The sequence below is a fragment of the Ovis aries genome, chromosome 1 (genome assembly GCF_016772045.2).
Source record: "Ovis aries strain OAR_USU_Benz2616 breed Rambouillet chromosome 1, ARS-UI_Ramb_v3.0, whole genome shotgun sequence".
Taxonomy (NCBI): Eukaryota; Metazoa; Chordata; class Mammalia; order Artiodactyla; family Bovidae; genus Ovis; species Ovis aries.
In genome coordinates this window covers 248,021,990-248,044,872 of record NC_056054.1, presented here as the reverse complement: position 1 = coordinate 248,044,872, position 22,883 = coordinate 248,021,990, and the positions used below count along the sequence as shown (strand labels likewise).

At 37.6% G+C, this 22,883-nt stretch overlaps 1 protein-coding gene across 5 annotated transcripts in view; it reads left to right on the top strand.

Moving 5' to 3' along the window:
- The window catches only part of RASA2 (RAS p21 protein activator 2), a 124,674-nt gene that overhangs the window by 18,568 nt on the left and 83,223 nt on the right, over nt 1-22,883 (top strand). For all 5 annotated transcript variants that reach the window (XM_060395193.1, XM_060395179.1, XM_027959799.3 and 2 more), the window contains 2 exons: nt 9,090-9,207; nt 14,004-14,107. In XM_060395193.1, the coding sequence (XP_060251176.1) occupies nt 9,131-9,207; nt 14,004-14,107 (181 nt within the window). In that variant the 5' untranslated portion in view covers nt 9,090-9,130. The remainder of the gene's footprint in view (nt 1-9,089; nt 9,208-14,003; nt 14,108-22,883) is intronic.

Here is a 22,883-nt window from a genome sequence, read left to right as displayed (position 1 = left end):
GATAGTGCCAGATCATGAAGCATTTTTATGCCAGATTAAGAAATTTTAGATTTTATCCTGCAAGGCGGGCAGTGGTAGGTAGTGTGGAACCACTGAAGGCTTGAGCAGGAGTGGTATGTAACATATTTAAAAAAAGGAACTAGCAAGAGTCTGAAGGATGGGATCCAAGCTAAATATACCATTTTATTATATACTCTGTATTTGATGTTATAAGATTTCAGTGATGCAGGGAAACAATTACTATCACATGAATGGACAGGCGGCTATTTCATTTTATGGTTGGACAAAACCAGGGATGTGTCTGTCACGTGAAGGTGTTCTTGGCATACTTGCAGCCCATCTGTGAGGGAGAAGAAGTTTTAAATGCCCAGTGGAGAATTAGTTCATCTTTAAAACCCTTGCTTTAAGAGAGAAGGTTTGTTTTTTTGTTTTAATTTGGTTAACAATTACGTTGTAAGGCATGTAGACTAGAAAAGCTCTTAAAGAGCTATTGTTTAGTTGCTAAGCATGTCCTACTCTTTTGTGACCCCATGGACTGAATGTAGCCCACAAAACTCCTTCTGTCCATGGAATTTCCCAAGCAGGAATACTGGAGTGGGTAACCATTTTCTTCTCCAGGGAATCTGCCTGACCAGGGATCAAACTGTCATCTCCTGCATTAGCAGACCAGTTCTTTACCACTGAGCCACCAGGGAAGCCCTCTTAAAGAGTACCAGTTATGAATTCAACAAGAAATGGTCTTGTTACAGAGTAAAAGATGTTGTGCTTGAAGGCCAGGCTCCTTTCTTCATAGAGGAACAGTTGTTTGTCAGTAATAGGCCTCCTGTTAATTGATTCCTTGTTGAAGGAAATAGCAACACTTCTAAATGTAATCAGATCTGTACTGTTTGCTGTGGGGCCAATAATACATCTGCCTTTATAGGACAAGTTCCTACCTTTGTATATGCACAAAATTTTTAAAATGAAGACTAAGCTAAAAACATCTCCTACTTTCATTCAAATGCAAGTAAAAATTATTTCCATTACTTCAGCCATCTTGCTCAAGTGTTGTATCTTAGCAATTTATTGAATGTCTTGAACACTTTACTCTTAATAGAGTTAAAATAGGATGTGTAAATTTAAGGATAAGATGGAGGTACACAAAATAGTGCACATGGTTCAGATATTGAGAACTGGAGAGTTCCAAATTCATGGAGACATGATATTGTATTATCAAGTATGTTTTAAAAATCACATTTGTCTTCGAAGTTTTTATTTTGTATTAGGATATAGCTGATTAACAATGTTGTGGTAGTTTTAGGTGAACAGCAAAGGGGCTCAGACATACATATACATGTATCCATTCTACCCTGAACCCCCCCTCCCATCCATGCTGGCACATAATATTGAGTATAGTTCCATGTGCTATAAAATAGGTCCTTGTTGGTTCCCCATTTTGAACATAGCAGTGTGTACATGACCTTCTCAAACCTCCCAGCTATCCCTTCTCCCCAGGCAACCATAAGTTCATTTTCTAAGTCTGTGAGTCTCTTTCTGTTTTGTAAATAAGTTCATTTGTATCATTTCTTTTTATATTCCAAATATAAGGGATGTCATACGATATTTTCCCTTTTCTTTCTGACTGACTTCACTCAGTATGACACTGTCTGGGTCCATCCACGTTGCTGCAAATGGCATTTTTCATTCTTTTTAATGGCTGAGTAATATTCCACTGTATATGTGTACCACATCTTCTTTATCCAGTCCTCTGTTGATAGACGTTTAGGTTGCTTCCATGTCTTGACTGTTGTAAACAGTGATGGAATGAACATTGGGATGCATGTATCCTTTCGGATCATGCTTTTGTCTGGATATATGCCCAGGAGTGGGATTGCGTATGGTCATATGGTAGCTCTATTTTTGTTTTTTTAGGGAACCCCTCTCATACTGTTCTCCACAGTGGCTGTAGTCATTTACATTCCCACCAACAGTGTAGGAGGGTTTCCTTCTCTCCGCACCCTCTCCAGCATTTATTATTTGTGGATTTTTTGCTGATAGCCATTCTGACTGGTGTGAGGTAATACCTCACACCAATTTGCACAAATCAAATGCAAATATTTGATTTGCATTTCTCTAATAACTAGCAACATTGAGCAGCTTTTCATGTGCCTATTGTCCGTTTGTATGTCCTCTTTGGCGAAATGTGTCTTCAGGTTTTTGGCCCGTTTTTAAGTGGGCTGTTTGTTTTGATACTGTTAAGCATCATAAGCTATTTGTAAATTTTGGAGACTAATTCCTTATCAATCACATCTTTTGCACATATTTCTCCCAGTCTGTGGGATGTCTTTTCACTTTGTTTATTGTTGCCTTTGCTGTGCAAAAGCTTTTGAGCTTAAGTAGGTCCCATTTGTTTATTTTTGTTTTTATTTCCATTATTCTGGGAGATGGATTGAAAAAGATATTGCTGTGATTTATGTCAGAGAGTGTTCTGCCTATGTTTTTCTCAAGAAGTTTTATAGTGTCTGTGTAGGTCTTTAATCCATTTTGAGCTTATTTTTGTTCTAGTCCCATCACTTCATGGGAAATAGATGGGAAAACAGTGGAAACTGTCAGACTTTATTTTTGGGGGCTCCAGAATCACTGCAGATGGTGACTGCAGCCATGAAATTAAAAGACGCTTACTCCTTGGAAGGAAAGTTATGACCAACCTAGATAGCATATTCAAAAGCAGAGACATTACTTTGCCAACAAAGGTCCGTCTAGTCAGGGCTATGGTTTTTCCAGTAGTCGTGTATGGATGTGAGAGTTGGACTGTGAAGAAGGCTGAGCGCTGAAGAATTGATGCTTTTGAACTGTGGTGTCGGAGAGGACTGTTGAGAGTCCCTTGGACTGCAAAGAAATCCAACTGGTCCATTCTAAAGGAGATCAGCCCTGGTATTCTTTGGAAGGAATGATGCTAAAGCTGAAACTCCAGTACTTTGGCCACCTCATGCGAAGAATTGACTCATTGGAAAAGACTCTGATGCTGGGAGGGATTGGGGGCAGGAGGAGAAGGGGATGACCGAGGATGAGATGGCTGGATGGCATCACTGATTCGATGGATGTGAGCTTGAGTGAACTCCAGGAGTTGGTGATGGACAGGGAGGCCTGGCATGCTGCGATTCATGGGGTCGCAAGGAGTCGGACACGACTGAGTCTCTGAACTGTATAGAGATAAGGAATGATTTAATTTTACTTTTTTACATTTGGCTGTCCAGTTTTCCCAGCACCATTTGTTGAAGAGACTGTCTTTCCAACATTGGGTAGTCTTGCCTCCTTTGTCAGAGATTAATTGGCGGTAGGTGCATGGGCTTATTTCTGGGTTTTCTGTCCTGTTCCACTGATATATATTTCTATTTTTGTGTTAGTACATACTGTTTAAAAACCACATCTAAATGCTACAATAGGAAATGCAGAAGTGTTCTCTGAAAGCAGATAGTAACAACCATGCAGAGAGTCAGGATCTATCCTCCCTTTTCAAGTTGACACTTTCACCTTTTGGGTGTGCTGTGCTGTTCAACTCACTGTCTAATGGAACACAAAAGTCGTTGTCAGTGAGATATTACTTTATAATTTCTGAGTCCATGTTTGATCCAGATAGTCACATCTATTAATAGCTGAAAGATTTACCAAGCTCTGATGACCAGTAATATGAAATGGGATTTTTAGATTTGTTAGAAAAGGTAGAAAGGATAAGAAAAGAAGCTAGTCAGGATTAGGTTACAGAATCAACTCTAGCTAGTGTAAGCAGAAAGAGATTTAATAAAAGATTTTAAGTGACTTACATAGAATTGTTGGAAAGACTGAAGGAACAGACTTTAGTAAAACTTTTAAGTGCTCAGTCGCTTTAGTTGTGTCCTGACTCTTTGCGACCCTAAGGACTGTAGCCCGCCAGGCTCCTCTGTCCATGGGACTCTCCAGCAAGAATAGTGGAGTGGGTTGCCATTTCCTTCTCCAGGGGATCTTCCTAACCCAGGGATTGAACCCATATCTCTTACGTCTCCTGCATTGGCAAGTAGGTTCTTTACCATGGGCACCATCTGGGAAGCCCTTAAACTTTGAAAAACAATATTCAAAAGCCACATTGCATTGGGGCCATGAAGGGGGTTACCACCTCTTTTAGGATCAGGAAGGTGCCTGAAAAATTAGGAAATTGTAACTTTTAGCTGCTAGTCTTTAGAACCTTGTCACCTGTGCCATGATCAGAAATCTGTCACTGTTAGGAAACAGCCGGCAACAAGTAAACGGTTGTCACTGCTGCTGGCTCGTGCTGCTGCTGTCACGCACACGACCTGTGTGACAGAATGGATACTGTGTGTCCTTCCTGATACCTGTGAAACCTGTGACTGGATACCAGGACTGCAGCAAGTGCTGCTATAGAAAACCTGGGCATCTCCATGACAGTGCTTACTAGTAGAAGCAAACTAACTGCCACCTCCATTCTCTTTTGTCCTCCAAATTTCCAGAGTGCATCTGATTGATGGAATTTAAATCACAGCCACAACCCTAACTGCACGAGAGGCTGGGAAATGTAGTTTTTAGCTTTCTAGTCTCTGCAGTACAGGAAGTCATACTGACCCACCATATCTACCACAGATACAGACCCTGATTTTCCTGAAGGCCAGCCATCACCACGTAGGCTATAGATAAATTGAGAAAGATTGCAAGTAATACCATGAAATAATGTTGAGAAGCTTATAAGTGTTTGTATTTTAGTATATTTTTATTGTTTTATAATGAAACATTAAAAAATTGCTGAAATTGGTTCTCCACCTGTATGATGAATTCAATGGTCTGTGTATGCCCCAAGTTTCCTGACATTATTACCACAGAGGGGGCTCCGTGGTAAAGAATCTGCCTGCCAATGTGGGAGTTGTGGGTTCGATCCCTGGGTCAAGAAGATCCCCTGGGGAAGGAAATGGCACCCCATGCTAGTATTCTTGCCTGGGAACTCCCATGGACAGAGGAGCCTGGCAGGCTACAGTCCATGGGGTCGCAAAGAGTTGAACCCAACTGAGCGACTGAACACACACATCCACACACACAGTTTTATTAGTAGAGCTTCCCAGGTGGATCAGTGGCAAAGAGTCGGACATGATTTAGTGACTAAACAACAACAAATATTATTAGTGTTCTTGGGAGTTATAGTAAAGAAATAGGTTCAGAAGCCAAATTGCAGATTCAGGCTGTGAGTAGGAGGGGAAGAATTGGAGCAGAGATTATAGAATAAGTTTTCCAGACGCTTGCCTTTTAAGGAGCAGTAGTTTTTTGTTTGTTTATTTTTCGACCAATGCACTTATTTATATACAATAATTTACTAGAACCAGTGAGACCCTATGAAAATATCATATGTAGGACAAGTATAATCTTCTCAAGTTCCTCATTTCTTTGTGTGTAGCTTAATATAAAGAGTGTGCTGTTAAAATAATCTTTGTTTAGAGATATATGGAGTGCAGCATAATTTTTGTGAATTCTCTAAACATCAATTACTACACTTTTGATTTTTTAAAATAATTTGGCAATTAATTATTTTGATTAATGCCAGTTACTGCTGTAGTTTGGAGGTAGTTTAAAGACTTGAAAGTTGACTTAACATATTAGCGTGGTCGATTGGTGATCTAGCATTGATTAGATGATTTTACTTTATTTTGAACAGCAGGGACAGATATTCAAAGATTATGACAACTTTTCTATGAAGTGACGTTGAGCGCATTTTATATTTTATATATTCTGTAGAATTTGAATTTTTACTTATTCTGAGTAAATATCTAATACTGTCACTTTCATTGGATTCTGCAGAGAAAATAATCCCGTTTCCCTCTTAAAAAGATGGGTGGTGGAATATGTGTACATTTATACAGTGTAGTTTCTCAAGTTGCGCCGGTGTGAATGAAATAGCAACATGTTCAAGGGCAATGATTTAATATTCCAGATTCCCTCATTAGATATGGAGCATGTTTATTATGATTTTAATTCCAAATTTGTTTACATTGCAAGCCCTTTATGGTGACCGAGGTGGATTTTCTGCTAAAAAAAAGAAAAAATCCTCAAACCCTCTGGATTGTACAGAGGGGAGGCAAAAAAGGAAAGACTTAAAGGAGAAGGTCGAAAATAATGAAAATGAAATTGTTGGGCAGTGTGCTAGAGTGAGAGGGAGGAAATGGGGATGAGAGAACACAGTCGAGGGATGAGCTGTGGATAATAGGGACGGACATGTAATCTTTTGAGGAAGAGGAGAATGGATGGATACAAATTCAGGTATACATTATTTTTGCCTTTTAGGAAACTAGTGAATTTGTAAAGGCCAACCCATATTGGGCAGTTTAGGGGTCTCTTAAAAGATTAGATTCCTTTATTTTGACTTGAAATGAATATGTTTATTCTGTGACATGGTAACTTGATTTTTTTTCTAATCTCTCAGTGATGAACTAAATAACAGTATCTTACTGGTGCTCTTCCATTGATTTTTCTAATTTTACTTAATTTTACTTTTAATTTTTGAGAAGTATATTTTATTCAGTGGACTTACTCAGGACTTAAGCAGGAGAGACAACCTCCCAGATGGCTCTGAGGGACTTTTCCCTGATTTTTCTAATTTTAATTAAAAATCAATTGTGTATTGAGTTTTTCACAGGTACTTAAGTTTCTGATAGACTTCTTTAAAATAAATTGGTTCAAATGGCCTTTGGTTTTAAAGTTGGTAAGCAGAAAGAGACCTGAGTTTATCCAGCCCAGACTTTTGTCAGGAAAACTTGTTCTTCCCAGGTTTGTCTGAGGCCATTTGGCCACTTAGTACCAAAGGTAATACGGAAAGCTTAGTTTCATGATTCTCAGGGAAATGCTCTTTCCCTAATGCCTACCACCTTTTTTCCTAATTTAGTACAGTGGTGTCTGATTTCAGCACCCGCTTCTCACAAGAACTTCAAAACTAGTCTTACTTGATTCTTTAATATTCATTCAGCACATATTTCTCAATAGTTGACAGTCACTATTTGAGATCCTGAAATGAGGTAGCTAAGAACTCCCTAAGAATGAGGGAATCAGATATAAAAATGAAGAGTTTCAGATAGTTGTAAATGCTATCAAGAAAACAGAGAAATAGAATACAATAGCAGGAAAATCCCATGGACAGAGGAACCTGGTAGGCTGCAGTCCATGGGGTCGCTAAGAGTCGGAGACGGCTGAGCGACTTCACTTTCACTTTTCATGCATTGGAGAAGGAAATCGCTCCAGTGTTCTTGCCTGGAGAATCCCAGGGATGGTGGAGCCTGATGGGCTGCCGTCTAAGGGATCGCACAGAGTCAGACACGACTGAAGTGACTTAGCAGCAGCAGCAGCAGCAGCAGGATTATTTATTGTAGATAGAATAGTACGGACGGGTTTCTCTGAGGAAGTGGCGTTTGCGCGGAGACCTGAATGAGAGGAAGAGACAGCCATATGAAGATGGGTTGGAGGACTCCAGACATAGGTCCTAAGCTTGAACAAGTTTGACGTGGTTGATGAATGGAAAGAGGGTGAACACTGGGGAGAGTGGGAGGAGAAGAGGTCAAAGAGAGGACAGTTGAGTGGGGCTGGATAGACCAAGAGAATTTAGAAATGGATTGACTTCTGTTCTCTGTTTAGTTGCTCAGGAAGAATCTGAGTCTGATTCTTTGTGACCCTGTCCACAAGATTTTTCAGGCAAGAATACTGGTGTGGGTTGCTGTTTCCTCCTCCAGGGGATCTTCCCAATTCAGGGAGCAGACCTGCGTCTCCTGAATTCCTGGTGGATTCTTTACCCTCTGAGCCACTGGGAAGCCCCGGTGAAGTCAGATGGTATTGGAGTAGGGGAGTGATTGATCTGAATATTGTGTTTAAAAGATCACACTCCTTGCTGAAGAGTGAATTGTAGGATTATACTGATGAAGGCAAGGAGAAGTGGTTTCATTTGGGATTTATTATGGAGTTCTGTTGGATTTACTGATGGACTGGATGTGGGAGTGGGAAGTATGGGGAGCAGGTGAGAGAAAGAGAGGAAGATGGTGGTAGACTGGGGAAAACTGGCTTTTAGGGGAGGAAGTCAGATGGTTTGTTTGGGACTTATAAAATTTGAGAACTCTACTGGATATTCGAAGAGGCAGTTGAATATTCACGTCTAGTGTTGAGGAGGAGAAATCAGGCCTGGAAATGACCTCAGGCCTCTGAGAGGCATGGGCATTAACACCATATACTGAAGGAATTTGCTTAGGGAAAGAAGACGAGGTGGCCCAGAACTGAGCCCTGAGGCACTGCAACATTTAGAGGTGAGGAGGGAAAGAAGTCAGCAGGGGGCCAGTGATGTAGGAAGAAAGCTAGAAATACTGTGTTGTCGAAGCCAAGAAAAAAATGAGTTTTAAGGAGAGATGTTAGCCTTCACTTTATTAAACAGTGCTGCCAGATCAGGTATGATGAGGACAGAGCAATAACCTTGCAGTTGGCAATATGAAGGGCATTGGTGACCCTCCCTAGAGCAGCTTCATTGTCGTCATGGAGTTAAAAGCTGATTGGATGGAAGAATGAATGTAAGGTGTGGAATTAGAAACAGTGACTGTAGATGTTTGCTTTTGAGAAGTTTTGCTGTGAAAGGGAGTCTAGAAATGGAATGATGTCATGAGGGGGAGGTAGAATCAAAGGAGATTTTTTTTCTTTTTTGTGCTGTTTTTACAATTGGGAAATACCAGAGTTTATTTATGATCTGATGGTAATGATCCAGTAGAGAGGACAATTAATGATACAGGAAAGAGGGATTAGTTGTGGAGACAAGTCCTTGGGGTGGTGCCAGTGGGATGGGATGAGAGCACAAGTCGGGGGCATTGCTCTTTCCTGGGACCAGGGATCCAGTGGTATAACATGATCTCACATGCCTCTTTACACACAGCTCCTCCCCTCCGTCTCACCAGACTATTTTACAGCAAGTTTATTATCTTTCTGTAATCACTAATACTATTTTCTGTGCTATATCTTATATGTTTTTCATTTAATGCATCCCATATAAAGTTTAGCATGAAGCAGCTGGTGATATTTAACACCAGTTTTAATTTTTGTGCCAACAGGTGAAGCGAAAAATTTATTGCCATATCTTGGACCCAACAAGATGAGAGATTGTTTCTGCACCATAAATTTGGACCAGGAAGAAGTTTATCGTACCCAAGTTGTTGAAAAATCTTTAAGGTTTGTAAAAAATTAGTAAATTATCACTAATATGATATATATTGAATGATAACTTTTATATGTTTTCCTGACTGTTATCATCAAGAAGTCTTTCTTCATCTGAAACTTTTATTTTCCTTTTAGTTTCTGAATTACAGAATCTCAGAGTTTGAAGGAGCCTTAATGTTCATTGAGCTGGACCAAATCCATTATGCTTAGTTCCTCCTGACAATTATTTTTGACAAGTCGTCATCTGGCATTTGCTTAATGTTCCAGTGACCAAGGATTTCACTGCCTCCTAAGCAGCCTGTTAGGTCTTAAAACTATTCTGACTCTTGGAAAGCTCTTAGATTTAGTCGGTTAATGTCTGTCAAAAGGAAAACCTACTGTATGTCAAGAACTCGCTGGGCGCTATTTATTCATACATCCACGAAAACAAGATGGACGCAGTACTTGCTTTCATGTGGCTTTTCATTGCCTCAAAAATGTATCTTCCTTTTAATTGTTTCTAATTCTGTCATTGGATATATGGGGAACAAGTTTAATCCATCTTTCACATGATAGTCTTTGAAGTTTTTGAAAACAACCACCAATACCTCAGTTTTTTTCTCTAGGCTAAATTTTGCCCACTTATTTGAAATTTTCTCAAAGTACATCATAATTTTATTTTTCTTGAGAATAAATTATCCCTTAACGTTTATACAAGTCACTTAACTAAACAGTGCACTGTAAGGGAACGAGCTCTTAGGTAGATTTCTCATTTTTTGGAAGTGTAGTAGCACTGCAAGAGTATCATAGTAAATTCTAATTCATAAAATTGAAATGTGCCACCTCTTCCCTTTAATAGTGTTTGTGGATATAATTCTAGTGCAGAGCTGTGCTGGAGGGATACAGTCTTGTCCAGAGATAAAAGTTAAAATAAGGGAATCAGGAGTTGTTGGAATGAACATATGATGGATGAAATATTTAGTAGCCCAAGAAGATTTGAATATACTTCACATCTTTAATCATAAATCACCTGCCATGTTTTATTAGAATTCTGTAATTTACATAAATGATGAAACTGAGTCACCAAAAGACTGAATAACTTGCACATTTAATAAAGGAAGTTAGAAGCAAAACTGAGATTGGAACCTGAAACTGTTTCTTAATGTATGTTGATTACGTATCACATAAAAATCAGTGATATATAAAACTAGTAATTTTCAATAAGTTGAATACTTGTTTAGTTTCTACTACATAGCCTCGTAAATGAGGAACTAAAATTAGCTTACCTTTTGTTTTAAACCCTTGCCTTGCCAGGTATTTGTGTTGGGGAAAATTATAAAACCAGTTGTTTTTGCTGCTGCTGCTGCTTAGTCGCTCAGTCATGCCCAACTCTTTGCCACTCCCTGGACTGTAGCCCACCAGGCTCCTCTGTCCATGGGGATTCTCCAAGGCAAGAATACTGGAGTGGGTTGCCATGCCCTCCTCCAGGGGATCTTCCCCACCGAGGGATCGAACCCAGGTCTCCCGCATTGCAGGTGGATTCTTTACTGACTGAGCCACCAGGGAAGCTCAAGAATACTAGAGTGGGTGGCCTGTCCCTTCTCCAGGGGATCTTCCCGACCCAGAAATCAAACCGGGGTCTCCAGCACTGCAGGCAGAGTCTTTACCAGCTGAGTTACCTGTCCACCTTAAGTTATTTTTCTAGATTCATAGCCACTTGGAAGCTATTTTAAGGCTGTCAATGGTTACCTTAGGTCATTCCAATACAATTAGACTAGATGTTTTTTGGATTCTAGGTGCCTCCTAGCATTCTTGCGAAACTGGGTGAAAGAATCTGTAGTATGAACCCTTGCTCACCTTGCTTTCATTTCAGTGTTTCTACTCTTCTGAATGTTGTGATAAGCTGTTAAGTCAAAAGACAGTAGATATCATTTAGATCTGTTATGGGTTCTGAATCTTACAGTTTTTATAGGTAGTCTGGTTATAAAATTTCATAGCAGGTAAGTAGGAGTCATATATGAAACCCATAACTCCTAAATCTCTGTCTCAGTCCTTTTGAGAAGTAGGACATCTATAAACACACCGAGTAGCAATACTTCTCGTACCTTGTGCTTCTCTTCCCCCACCAGGAATTTCCTTGGGGGTGATACGCATAATCATAGGTCAGTGGTAACAGTAGAGTGTAAGTCTTGTCACGGCTCCTCACCAACCTTGTTGAATACTTTTCTCAAATGGATTGATTAGTTAACTTACTTATTTATAAAATAAAGACATGGGCACCCAGATGTGGGGATTAGGTTGTTGAGATTGTGATGATACAGGTGACTTAGTGAATAATTTTCATCTTGTTCTTATTTGGCTTTAGAATGTGTTTTAAAAATAGTATTTAAGAGTGGATGCATGATATATAAAGGAAATTATCAATTTTATGATTTTTTATAAAGTGACAAAAAGGAGAAAAATACCTACACGTCTTTGCCTAACAGTTGTTTTATATTAACTTCTATGTTGAGACTAATTAAAAAGATTATTTTGACAGACCAATTTTTAAAAGTTTATTTTGGTTACAATTTGAAGTGTAGTTGTAGTGAAGAATTTGAAGTGAAAAATATATTGACAGAAGTTGACCAGGTTTTGTAATAACTGAGAAGCTGAGTCAACTGTTTCCTGGATAGGGTCAGAAATGACTTCTTTAAGAGTCATTTGGGCTTCCCTGGTAGCTCAGCTAGTAAAGAATCCTCCTGCAATGCCAGAGGCTCCGGTTTAATTCCTGGGTTGGGAAGATCCCCTGGGGGAGGGCAGGGCAACCCACTCCAGCATTCTTATCTGGAGAATCCCCATAGGCAGAGGAGCCTGGAGGGCTACAGTCCATGGGGTGGCAGAGAGTCGCACACAACTGAGCGACTAAGCACAGCACAGCACAAGAGACATTTAGTTTGCATTTCATCTTTTTAAGTTGTGACATCCTGAAGAGATTGTAATTTATGGTGACATTTTAAAAATACCTTTTTAATTCTTTAAACATTACCAGGAAAGAGGTACTCTTGATAAAGGATGTTGACTAGTGTTTCAGAGATTCATGTCTTAGTAGGAGAATTTAAATATTTAAATAGCATTTTTACAGTGAACTTAGAAAAGCTGTTTTGTAGGAGAAAATCTTAGCAATTTGGGGGAAGGCAAAGATTTCTTTACTTAGGTGCCAAAAGCATCAATCATAAAAGAGGAGAAATAATAAATTGGATTTTGTCAAAATCAGAGCCTTCTGCCCTTTAACAGATACTGTCAAGAAAATGAAATGGCAGGCGACACCTGGTATAAAACGTTCTGACAAAGGACTTGTGTCCAGAATTTATTAAAAAAAAAAAAAAAACCCAATGAGAAAGCAGACAAATCTTTTAAAACATGTGGTAGAGACTCCAACAGTTCCTATATACAAATGGGCAACAAGCACATGAAAAGATATTAAACATCCTTATTCATAAAGGAAATATAGTTTGTATATTTCTGTCTCTATGCGTCTTGAACATAATGTGTCATGATAGAAATCGGATTACTGGTTCCCATGACAGTATGGAGGGAATGAGTACGCATGGGAACTTTCTAGGGAGATGGAATTTTCTTTATCTTGATTAGGGTAGAGATTACACAGGTGTAAGCATTTATCATGTCATTCACTGGAATAGCTAATTTTTTTTCAAAATGACTTTTAATTGATGTATAGTTGAGTTATAATGTTATAGAGTAGCTAATTTTAAAAAACTTCCCGTAGCAAAAGTTGACAATGATGTGGAACAGCTGGAGCTGTCATACATTGCTGGTAGGAGTGTAAAATAGTATAGCCACATTGGAAACAGTCTGACAGTTTCTCATAAATTAAAAATTCACCTACCTTTTAACTCAGCAATTCTGTTTTTAGTTACCTCTCCAAAAGAACTGAAAGCATTAAAGAGCTTTATAAAAATGTTCATAGCCGCCTTATTTTTGATAGCCTGAACTGGAAACAACTCAGATGACATTACTAGGAGAATAGACTGTGGAATATTCAATAGTCAATATTCAACAATTCAATATTCTGTTGTCCCAACAATTAGAAGAAATGAACTAAAGATATATGCAGCAAAATGGAAAATAATCTCATAGGTATTAAACTGAGTGAAAGAAGCTGGATGCAAGTGTACATATTATTTGATTCCATTTATAGGAAATCTTACAATAGATCTTTAATGACGGAAATTGGATCACTGGTTGCCTGTGGCAGGTATGATGGAGTAACTGCAGAGAAACAAGAGGGAACTTTGTGGGGAGTTAGAATGTTCCTATATTTTGATTGGGATGGATGCTACACAGGTTTGGAAATTTATCACAAGTCAGTAACCTCTGTACTTTAAGTTACATGTTATATGGTTTGTACCTCAATAAAGCTGATTAAAAATAACCTAATTTAGTTTTTAAAAATATGTTTTAAAGAACATTTTACATAACCATATTCATTTTAGTTATTATATATTGTGATTTGCATATTTTTGAGATAATAGTGTGAATGACACTGTCCTCAGCTCTCAACTGTGTCCACTTTAAGGTGAGCATGACCTCAGGCAATTACTGGATCTTCTGCCCACAGGACTCCAGAAAATCTGTTTGTTCTGAGCCCAACCCAGTAGTCAAGGTCCTTTCAGAAATTCAGCTTAGTTTGTACAGGGCTTACTTGAAACTTAGTATAGAGAATTATTTTGGAATTCTTGATGTTTTTCTTTATGGTTTAATTTGTTAAACCATATGAGGACACTGTTGAGTTTAAATTTAATGAGCTTTCCCTCTTTTCTCTCTAGCCCATTTTTCAGTGAAGAATTTTATTTTGAGATTCCAAGAACTTTCCAGTATTTGTCTTTCTATGTTTATGATAAGAATGTTTTACAAAGAGACCTTCGTATAGGTATGTACCATTCATAATTATCTTTTAATCACAACATTGGTGTTTATATTCATTCTTTTTCTAAGTATAAAGTATTGAAAACAACAGAATAATATACTCTCAAACTTCTAATCCTTCCCTCTAGACTTCATGTTCATTTGCAGATCTGATTTTTAATTTGTATGCTCAACTTGGGCGACACTTTGTCAGGGAATTGACATGACCATTTCACTCTAGTCATGGTGCCATATATTTGTGTAATGCCTGATGGGTCCCTTTTCTGTAGTATTCATTATACTTGTTCATCAGTTTGTTGTTTAACATCTAGGTGCGCTAGTTGAATATATATATTTATGAAGGCAGAGACTGTCACTCCCAGAGTGCCTTAAATTTGGTGAATGATCAGTACAAGAATCATTGAATGATTCAAAGAATGTTTTTATACAAAGATCACAGTATTTGATCCCTACCACGGAACAGCTGTTTTTGAAGTGTTCCTAATAGAAGTAGTAATAATTCACTTTAATCTGATCACATGTTTTCTCTCTGGCTGTATTGGTGACCAGTAGCTCTGTTTCTTGAACAATTTCCTGAGGTACGATCCGTGAGCATCAACTCGGACAGAACTAACTGGCCACATATGTGTCACATTTGTGGCCTTTGCACCACTGTCTCTGAATAACAGGTAGAGGTCTTTCATTTACACGCATTACTTTCTCGTTTTAGTGTCCTCAATTTCATCATCTCCATCTCTCCTTTCCAGTTTCAAATATGCTCATCACCTGCAGTTTAAATGATTAAGCTTTATTTAACTTTGACCTCTTGACTACCATATAATTTGTTTCTGCTTTTACTGTTGAACTCCTGAACAAGTGATTTATATCTTTCTGCTTACTACTTATTTCTTTTTAAATCACTGTAATCTGACTTCATTTTTGAAGTTTACCAAAATCATTTAAAAATACCTTTTTAAAAACAGTAATATTTGTTCTTAATTCTAAAATTATTACACGTTTTAAGGTACTGGTAATGATTCTGCCTAAGAATAGCTACAGTTAATGATTTGTATCTTCTCATGCTTTACTTCATGCATTTAATTATTATACTGTATTGTTTATTCAGTTTTTTTTTCCTCTTTGACTTAATTTACATTCCCTCAAACATGACATGGGCATAATCATTTCACTGTACCTTGGAAATTATCACTGAAAATTTGTTGTTCTTGGATATTATTGAAAATTTTTTTTCTGACTTGATCAGTGAAAGTAATACTTGATTTTTTAAAACCTGTATTTTCTGATTACTAGTGAATTTGAGGAATTTTTATATGTTTATTGGTCTTTTACATTTTTCTTCTGTGAATTAGTTAGTTCTTTTGCTTATTTTTCTTTTGGGTGGAATTTTATTTATTCTTATGCCTCCATATTTGGTAAATACGTTAACTTTTGTCAACTATATGCATAGCAAATACTTTTCTTCTGTCACAGAAGGCATTTCATAGTTTTCAGACCTCATCTGCCTCTGTGTCACATTAGACTCTTTGGATTGCTTATTCAACTTGTTGAAAGCCAAGGAAAAGGCAGTTTAATAATATTGTATTTTCCTAATTATCTTCCTTCTGACTTCTTCTTTACTTATATGTAGACTTTTCTCTGTCCAGCAAACCCTTAATTATAGATCTTCCCAAGGCTCCATCCTTAAACACTTGTCTATGGTATACAAAAGGTGGGAATATTAAGGTGAATAAATTTCAAGTTGCTCCCAGGTTATCTGGCTGATTAATACTAATATATTTAATAAGGTCTGTGCTGGAGGTAGGAACAAAGTGCTTGGGAGCATAGAGGAAAGAAGAGTTAATTGTTTGGTGAAGAATTAACAGAGACTACCTGGGTAGGAAAAGAAAGAAGTTTCAAGATAATAGGGATTAGCAGAAGCAGAGAAGAAAAGATGAGTCGTATTTGTGGTGTATCTGCTGAAATATGTAAATTACTTAGGCCAAGGTTGGTAGAACGTGAATCTGGGAATGTAAATTGGACCAAGTTGTGATGGACACTTAAAGCCATGCTAAGGAATTTGGACTTTACTCTGTAGACAATTTAACCTTTTAAGAATCAGGAACCTTTTAAAAATTATGTGTAACTGTATATACGAATATACTTGTGTATTTTAACAACTTCCTGTGGTCTGAACAATAATAAACTCAGTGTCCATAGATTACATATTTAAAATGTGTATACATATATATCAGAGAAGGTGATGGCACCCCAATCCAGTACTCTTGCCTGGAAAATCCCATGGATGGAGGAGCCTGGTGGGCTGCAGTCCATGGAGTTGTGAAGAGTCGGACACGACTGAGTGACTTCCCTTTCACTTTTCACTTTCATGCATTGGAGAAGGAAATGGCAACCCACTCCAGTGTTCTTGCCTGGAGAATCCCAGGGACTGGAGAGCCTGGTGGGCTGCTGTCTATGGGGTTGCACAGAGTCGGACACGACTGAAGTGACTTAGCATACATATATATAACTATATATACACATATTTTTAAAGTATGAAAAATCTGCTTTAACTATATCATGTATGGTTTATGTTTTAGAATAGAGATTAGAGGCAGGGAGGCCATCAAGGAGGCTGTCATCAGATGAGATGAATAGGGCAATGGCAGTGGAAATGCAGATGAGGGAATGTCCTTCATAGGAATAGCTTCACATAGGATTTAAGGACTGAGGAGATAAAGGGGGGATGTAAGAAAGGAAAGAGTTAAAAATAATCTTGTTTTAATAGCTGTCATTAACTGAGATAAAGAGCATTCAGGATGAGAAAGGGAGAGGATGACTTTGGTTACAAACAGGTTAAACTTGCATTACCTGGGGAGCATCTTGGTGGACATGTTTGTTGATTGTTGGAAACACAGATGTGAAGCTCACAGAAAAGATCTGAATTTGATGTTTGGAGATGTGATATTGAGAATCATTAGCATTATGTGAAACTTGAAGCCTCTGTTGGAATGAATGAAATTGCCCTAGGAGCACTTCTGTAGGCTTACACGGGAAATGAGGCCTTAGTGAAGATTGATAAAGTGTATCAGGAAGATTGGAAGAGAGAGAGGAGGGAAAGCAAGGAGATCTCTTAATGGAAAGACAAGATTTGATAGAGGCTTTTGGTGATTATTAACAACACTTGAGAGAGTATATATCTTTGATTGACTACTGTGACTTTTTAAGAAAATGTTTTGAATTTTCATTATCTGTTTACTCATAGTCATCGTATAGTATTTCTTGAAAAGGCCTTTAGTTGAGGTTTATAATTATTTCCAAAAATTGCTTTTTTTTTTAATTTATTTTTTAAAGTAAAAATCAATCTTTCGTGGAGTGGTATCAGAAGGTCATAACTTGCTGTAGGAACTGTAAAAAAAAATCTTAACTAAATGTAGAAATTTTTGTTTTTTCTTTTATTAAAGTAAACAGAGGACATATGTAGCCTTTAAAATTGGAAGGTAATCTTGATATTTTCACTTATTTTATAAGTCTTTGCCCAGTTGTAGGCTAAATAGTACCATAGCATTTTCTGGGAATTAAATTTGAGCTAGAGTTGAGAGAACCATCTTTTTAACTTACAAGGATCTAAGAATGTGTACTGGTTGGATAGCTTTAAGAGCTTATTTGTTTTTTATTTTTAATTGTTCGATGATATATGGAGAACCTTTCTGGTGGTCCAGGGTTTAAGAACCTGCCTGCCAGTGCAGGGGACATGGGTTCGATCCCTGGTCCTAGAAGATCCCATGTGCCTCAGAGCAGCTAAGCACGTGTGCCACAACTGCTGAGCCCACAGACTCTAGAGCCTGAGTTCCAGCTCCACAACAGAAGCCAGTGCACTGAGAAGCCTGTGCTCCGGAGCTAGAGAGTAGCCCCTGCTTGCTGCAACTAAAGTGAAAGAAAGCCTTTGTGCAGCAAAAGATCCAGTGCAGCCAAAAATAAATAAATCCGTTAACTAATTTTAAAAAAGAAACTGGCATCTAAACCCTGATTAGATGTTATTTTGAGATACTAGTCTGCCATCTTCTTAGTTTGCCGCCTTTCCAAATAAAGTTGTTATTCCTTTAAAAAAAAAAGAATATTTTTCTTTTTGTAAAATATTTAGTTATAATATTACAGACAATTAATTTTGGTCACTGACTGCCCACCCCACCCCCGGTCCCCTTCCTGGAAGTAACAACTGTTATTAATATGGGGCATAATTTTTTGTATTAGAAACCTCTATATGCCAGAACAGTTAGGATGAAAACTGATTATAGATTAATTGAAAATTGAGACCTAGGAACCATGTTACAAAAAGATAGGAAATTGTAAAAGTAAGGCTTTGAAAGTCTTTCATTGTGTGATGTGTTGTCCTATGATATAGTGTCTTCTTCCCTTAAAAAGGGAGAAGAAGAGAAGAGAGAAACTTTTTGTTAAGAAAAAATTCCAATTCCAGTAAGGATCCTAATAATGTTAAACATATACATTTTACCTCCTAATGTATATTTTCTAATTAATTTAGTTTTCAGAGGAATCTAGGCTCAAACAATTGAACCATGGTAGACTGGTTAACTTGTATTTCTTACCTTTTGATTCAGAATGTTGTAAGAGAATTTTACTAGGATATCAGAGACCTGAATTCCATTTATGACTCTTACCACTCACTGGCTTTGTGACCTTAAGCAAGTCACTGGACCTTCTTAGGCCTTGTTCACCTGTAAAATGAGGTTGGGTTTAAGACAGCTAATGTGTTTTTCAACATTAGAATTGTCATTTCTGTTGGCACTTACTTAGCTCTTAGGTCAAACCTACTGTTTAAATAGCTTAAGGCTACACTTTTGTGTCTGCTGCATAGGAACTGTATCAGTTATCTATTGCTACATAACAAATCACCCTAATACTTAGAGGCTTAATTTAGCAATCCTGTATTTGCTCATGATCCTGCAGGTCATCAGTTTGGGCCAAGCTCAGTGGAGTGGCTCTTCTGCTGGTCTTACCTGGAGTCACTAACATGCAGTTACTTAATTGACTGGGCTGAATGATCTGATCCATGTGTCTGATGGCTGGTGCTGCTGGCATGTGCTCCCCCTCCAAATGATGTTGAGGGCAAGTCCTACTGCAGATGCGTATTAAGACTACTGGCATTACATTTGCTGGTATCCATTGGCAAAAGTAAGTGGCATAGCCACACTCAGAGTCAGTGCTGGAGGAGACAACACAATGGCATAGACCAGGGAAGTATGATTTTTTGAAAGCCATTAATATACCAGTCTGCCACAGAGACCAAAAGGAATTATTCTAAACCCTGTACACTAAGGTACCTAAGTGTTGCCTGTTACTGATACTGCCAGAATTTGTTCAGTCCTCTGGTTTTTTTTCATCTTATATAGGAAGTCACACTTATCCCTACATTTATCTACCCTTTCATCATTTCTACTAGTAATCAAGTAGGAACAAGGCCATCAGGATGTTGCCAGTTAGTGATCTGTATCAGGATGAAATTTCTAAGAATATGTTATATCTAAAAACGGGGCCCTAGTAGAACACAGTTTTTATGGATGGTAAGAAAATGCTGCCTAGAAGTGGTACTGGAAAGCTAAGAATATATATATATATATTTACTTAGAGACCAACAAAGATGGTTTCTGTGTCCACAGTTCCTTCATTTCTTTTTGTGTTTTCTCTCCTTGTCTGATTTTAAGAAACTGATATAGCATCTGGTATATAAATGTGTGTATATCTGGTCTAAACTTTTTCTGTCTACGAGTTTGTCAGTATAGTGGGGAAATGAAATAGTACCTTTAAATAATGTGTTTTGTATTTGGTTCCTGGGTTGACTGGTTAATTATTTACTTGTTTATTTTAATTTTATTTTTTTGAGTTTTAGAGCCTAGCAAATGTTTAGTCAAAAGTTCTATTCCTAAGAGATTTTTCCCAGTTTAAGCAAACTGTTGAAATGACTACTCCATAAATTATACATGATTTTACCATATACTTCCTTAAGTAAACAGTGTTTCCCAAAGACATAAATTAGCTGTCAGATAGAGAATAGGACTGGATAAAAGTTATTTTCAAAAGAGCCCAGGTCCTCAAAGTTGTGTCAAGAAACATGGTTTCCAGACATACCTAGTGTGACGCACTGGGGGTTATTTGTTTATTTTTGATGTTGCTGATCTCATAGCTAGTGAAATAATGAGTTACCTTTGTTTAAAATAGTAAACATTAAAACACTGTTGGAGACCATAAGGATGCACAGAATAAGTTTTTAAGATCATTGGAACTGAATCTTGTTACAGAGGAGGTAAATGAGATGTAGAGTTTAAATAAATCCCCCAAGATCACAGAGCTAATAAGTAACAGAATTGACAGTCAGCTGAGAATTAGTGTCTGTTGGAAGAACCTGAACAGGAGCACCTTGGTTTTGAAATCGGGCTCTAGCACTCGTTAGTGTGCAGGTTTTAGTATCATTCAGCTTTCCTAATCTGTACTATACCATCTACCCCCAAGATTGTTACGAAGATTAAACAACATGTGTAAGAATGTTTACTCCCCCGTAGATATTCAGTAAATTTTGGCTTTTCTTTTCAGTTCGGTGCTCATTCTACTAAAATCAGGCTGCTTACATTTTGTATTTAATAGCTGCTGTTATAACTTCTTTAACTAAGGATAGCTCCCAACAAGAATGAGGAACGATTTTTTAGGTCTTACTTGTATTTCAGAAACTTGTTCCTCCTCTCCCTGTTCCTTTCTTTCTTCTCTGAATTTCCTTCTCCTTTACCCTCCAACCTTTCTCATTCATTAATTTATTTATTTACCTTCCCTCCTTCCCTTCGTAACTCCTCTCTGTCCTGTTTGATTCCCTAGGGCTGATGACATTTCTTTTTCAAGTGTTATATTGCCCAATGAAATGCTGAATGTGTTGGCTGGTATCCTAATACCTAATGACTTCAAATATTTTTCTTTGTTTTTCTGTCATGCTTTGTCAGTTTCTTTGACTTCTTGAGATCCTATGCTCTTCTCTGCTTCTTTGGACTGATTAGTCTCATGCAGCCAAATCTTTACATTTTACAAATTGATATCTTAAAAGGAACTTGATAAGAGTAAGAGCTGGGAATAAAATTGCAGGTTTTTCTCAACTTAACAACAAATGGCTTATTTATACAGCTAGTCAGAACAGAGTTTTTCTCCCAGAGGATACGAACCGTTCAATTCTTTTGTGACAGTGAGTACCATGGACACATGAGACATGAAGTAAGAGAAGAGGGTCCTTGCTTCCGGGCTTTTTTTTTTTTTAACCTTTGAACTAACTTTTGGTTAGGCACTTGTAACAAAGATGTGTTTCCACTGATCTGTGTTGTGAGTCATAAATAGAACAGATATTTCTTAGATTTCTACTTTAGTTTTTAGAAGCATTATTGGTTAAGTAGTACTCTTGCCTGGAAAATCCCATGGACGGAGGAGCCTGGTGGGCTGCAGTCCATGGGATCGCAAAGAGTCAGACACGACTGAGCGACTTCACTTTTCACTTTTCACTTTCATTCATTGGAGAAGGAAATGGCAGCCCACTCCAGGGTTCTTGCCTGGAGAATCCCAGGGACGGGGGAGCCTGGTGGGCTGCTGTCTATGGGGTCGCACAGAGTCGGACATGACTGAAGCGACTTAGCAGCAGCAGCAGCAGACTTTGGTTGAAGAATTCTGGAAATCAGCTTGCCATTTAAAATATAGTGTCATTGTGATTATTTGTTCAATGAGTAAATGAATCCATCAAACCAGTACATTTCCCAAAAAACTTTTATTTTTAATGGGTGTGGGTTGCCGTGCCCTCTAGGGGTTCTTCCCGACCTAGGGATCAAACCTGTGTCTTCCTGCAACTCCTGCACTGCAGGTGGATTCTTTACTGCTGAGCCACCAGGGAAGCCCCTAAAAAGCCTTTTTTTTTAAGTTGAGGGCTTGCTTAAGTGATGTTTGGATGTATTGTACATGCACACATATACATACATATTCATAAATTATGTATAAAACTAAAAATCCTGGAAATTGTCGAATAGGGTCTGTATGGTTACTTTTTAATTAATAGCTTTATAGATGTGTTATATACATGCCATAGAACTTACCCTTCTAAAGCTTGTAGTGCCATGGTTTTACGTATATTCACAGAGTTGTGCAACCATTACTACTAATCTAATTCCAGAATAAAATTTTAAAGACAATTTTTCTGTGTTTGCTTTCTTGTTATGTCTTTCCTTTCCACTTGATACACTAAAATTGATATATCTTGACAGAAAACATTTTTTTTTTTTACTGTTTTCCATAAGTTTTCAAATGTTGAACTGAAAGACCAAGCTAGGTCATAAGTGAAAGGATATGAAGTATAATTTGGGCACTTAAATGAAAATTTTTATTTGGTGAAATCAAAGAAAGTGAGCTATTTTTTACTTTAACGTATATCCTTTGTTGAAGTTTTTGTGTTGAATGTTGGAATAAATTGTCAGTCATATGCAAAACTATCTACTTCTTTAAACTTGAATTGAGGAAGGAAATGCTTTGTAACCAACATGGCAAATACTTCATTATAATAAGAACATTTCTGTTTCTTCCTCTCATACTACTTTGTTCATTGCTCTGTGTCTGTTTCTGAGACATAGAAACTCTTTAGGGAACTGCTTTGATTTTTTTTTTTTTAATGCATTGAAGCAACATAAGGCAGTGTTTACAATGTTTTGATAAAATCAAATTTTCAGTAAAATTATTTTACTCATAATTTCAAGTCAGTTTTCAAAATT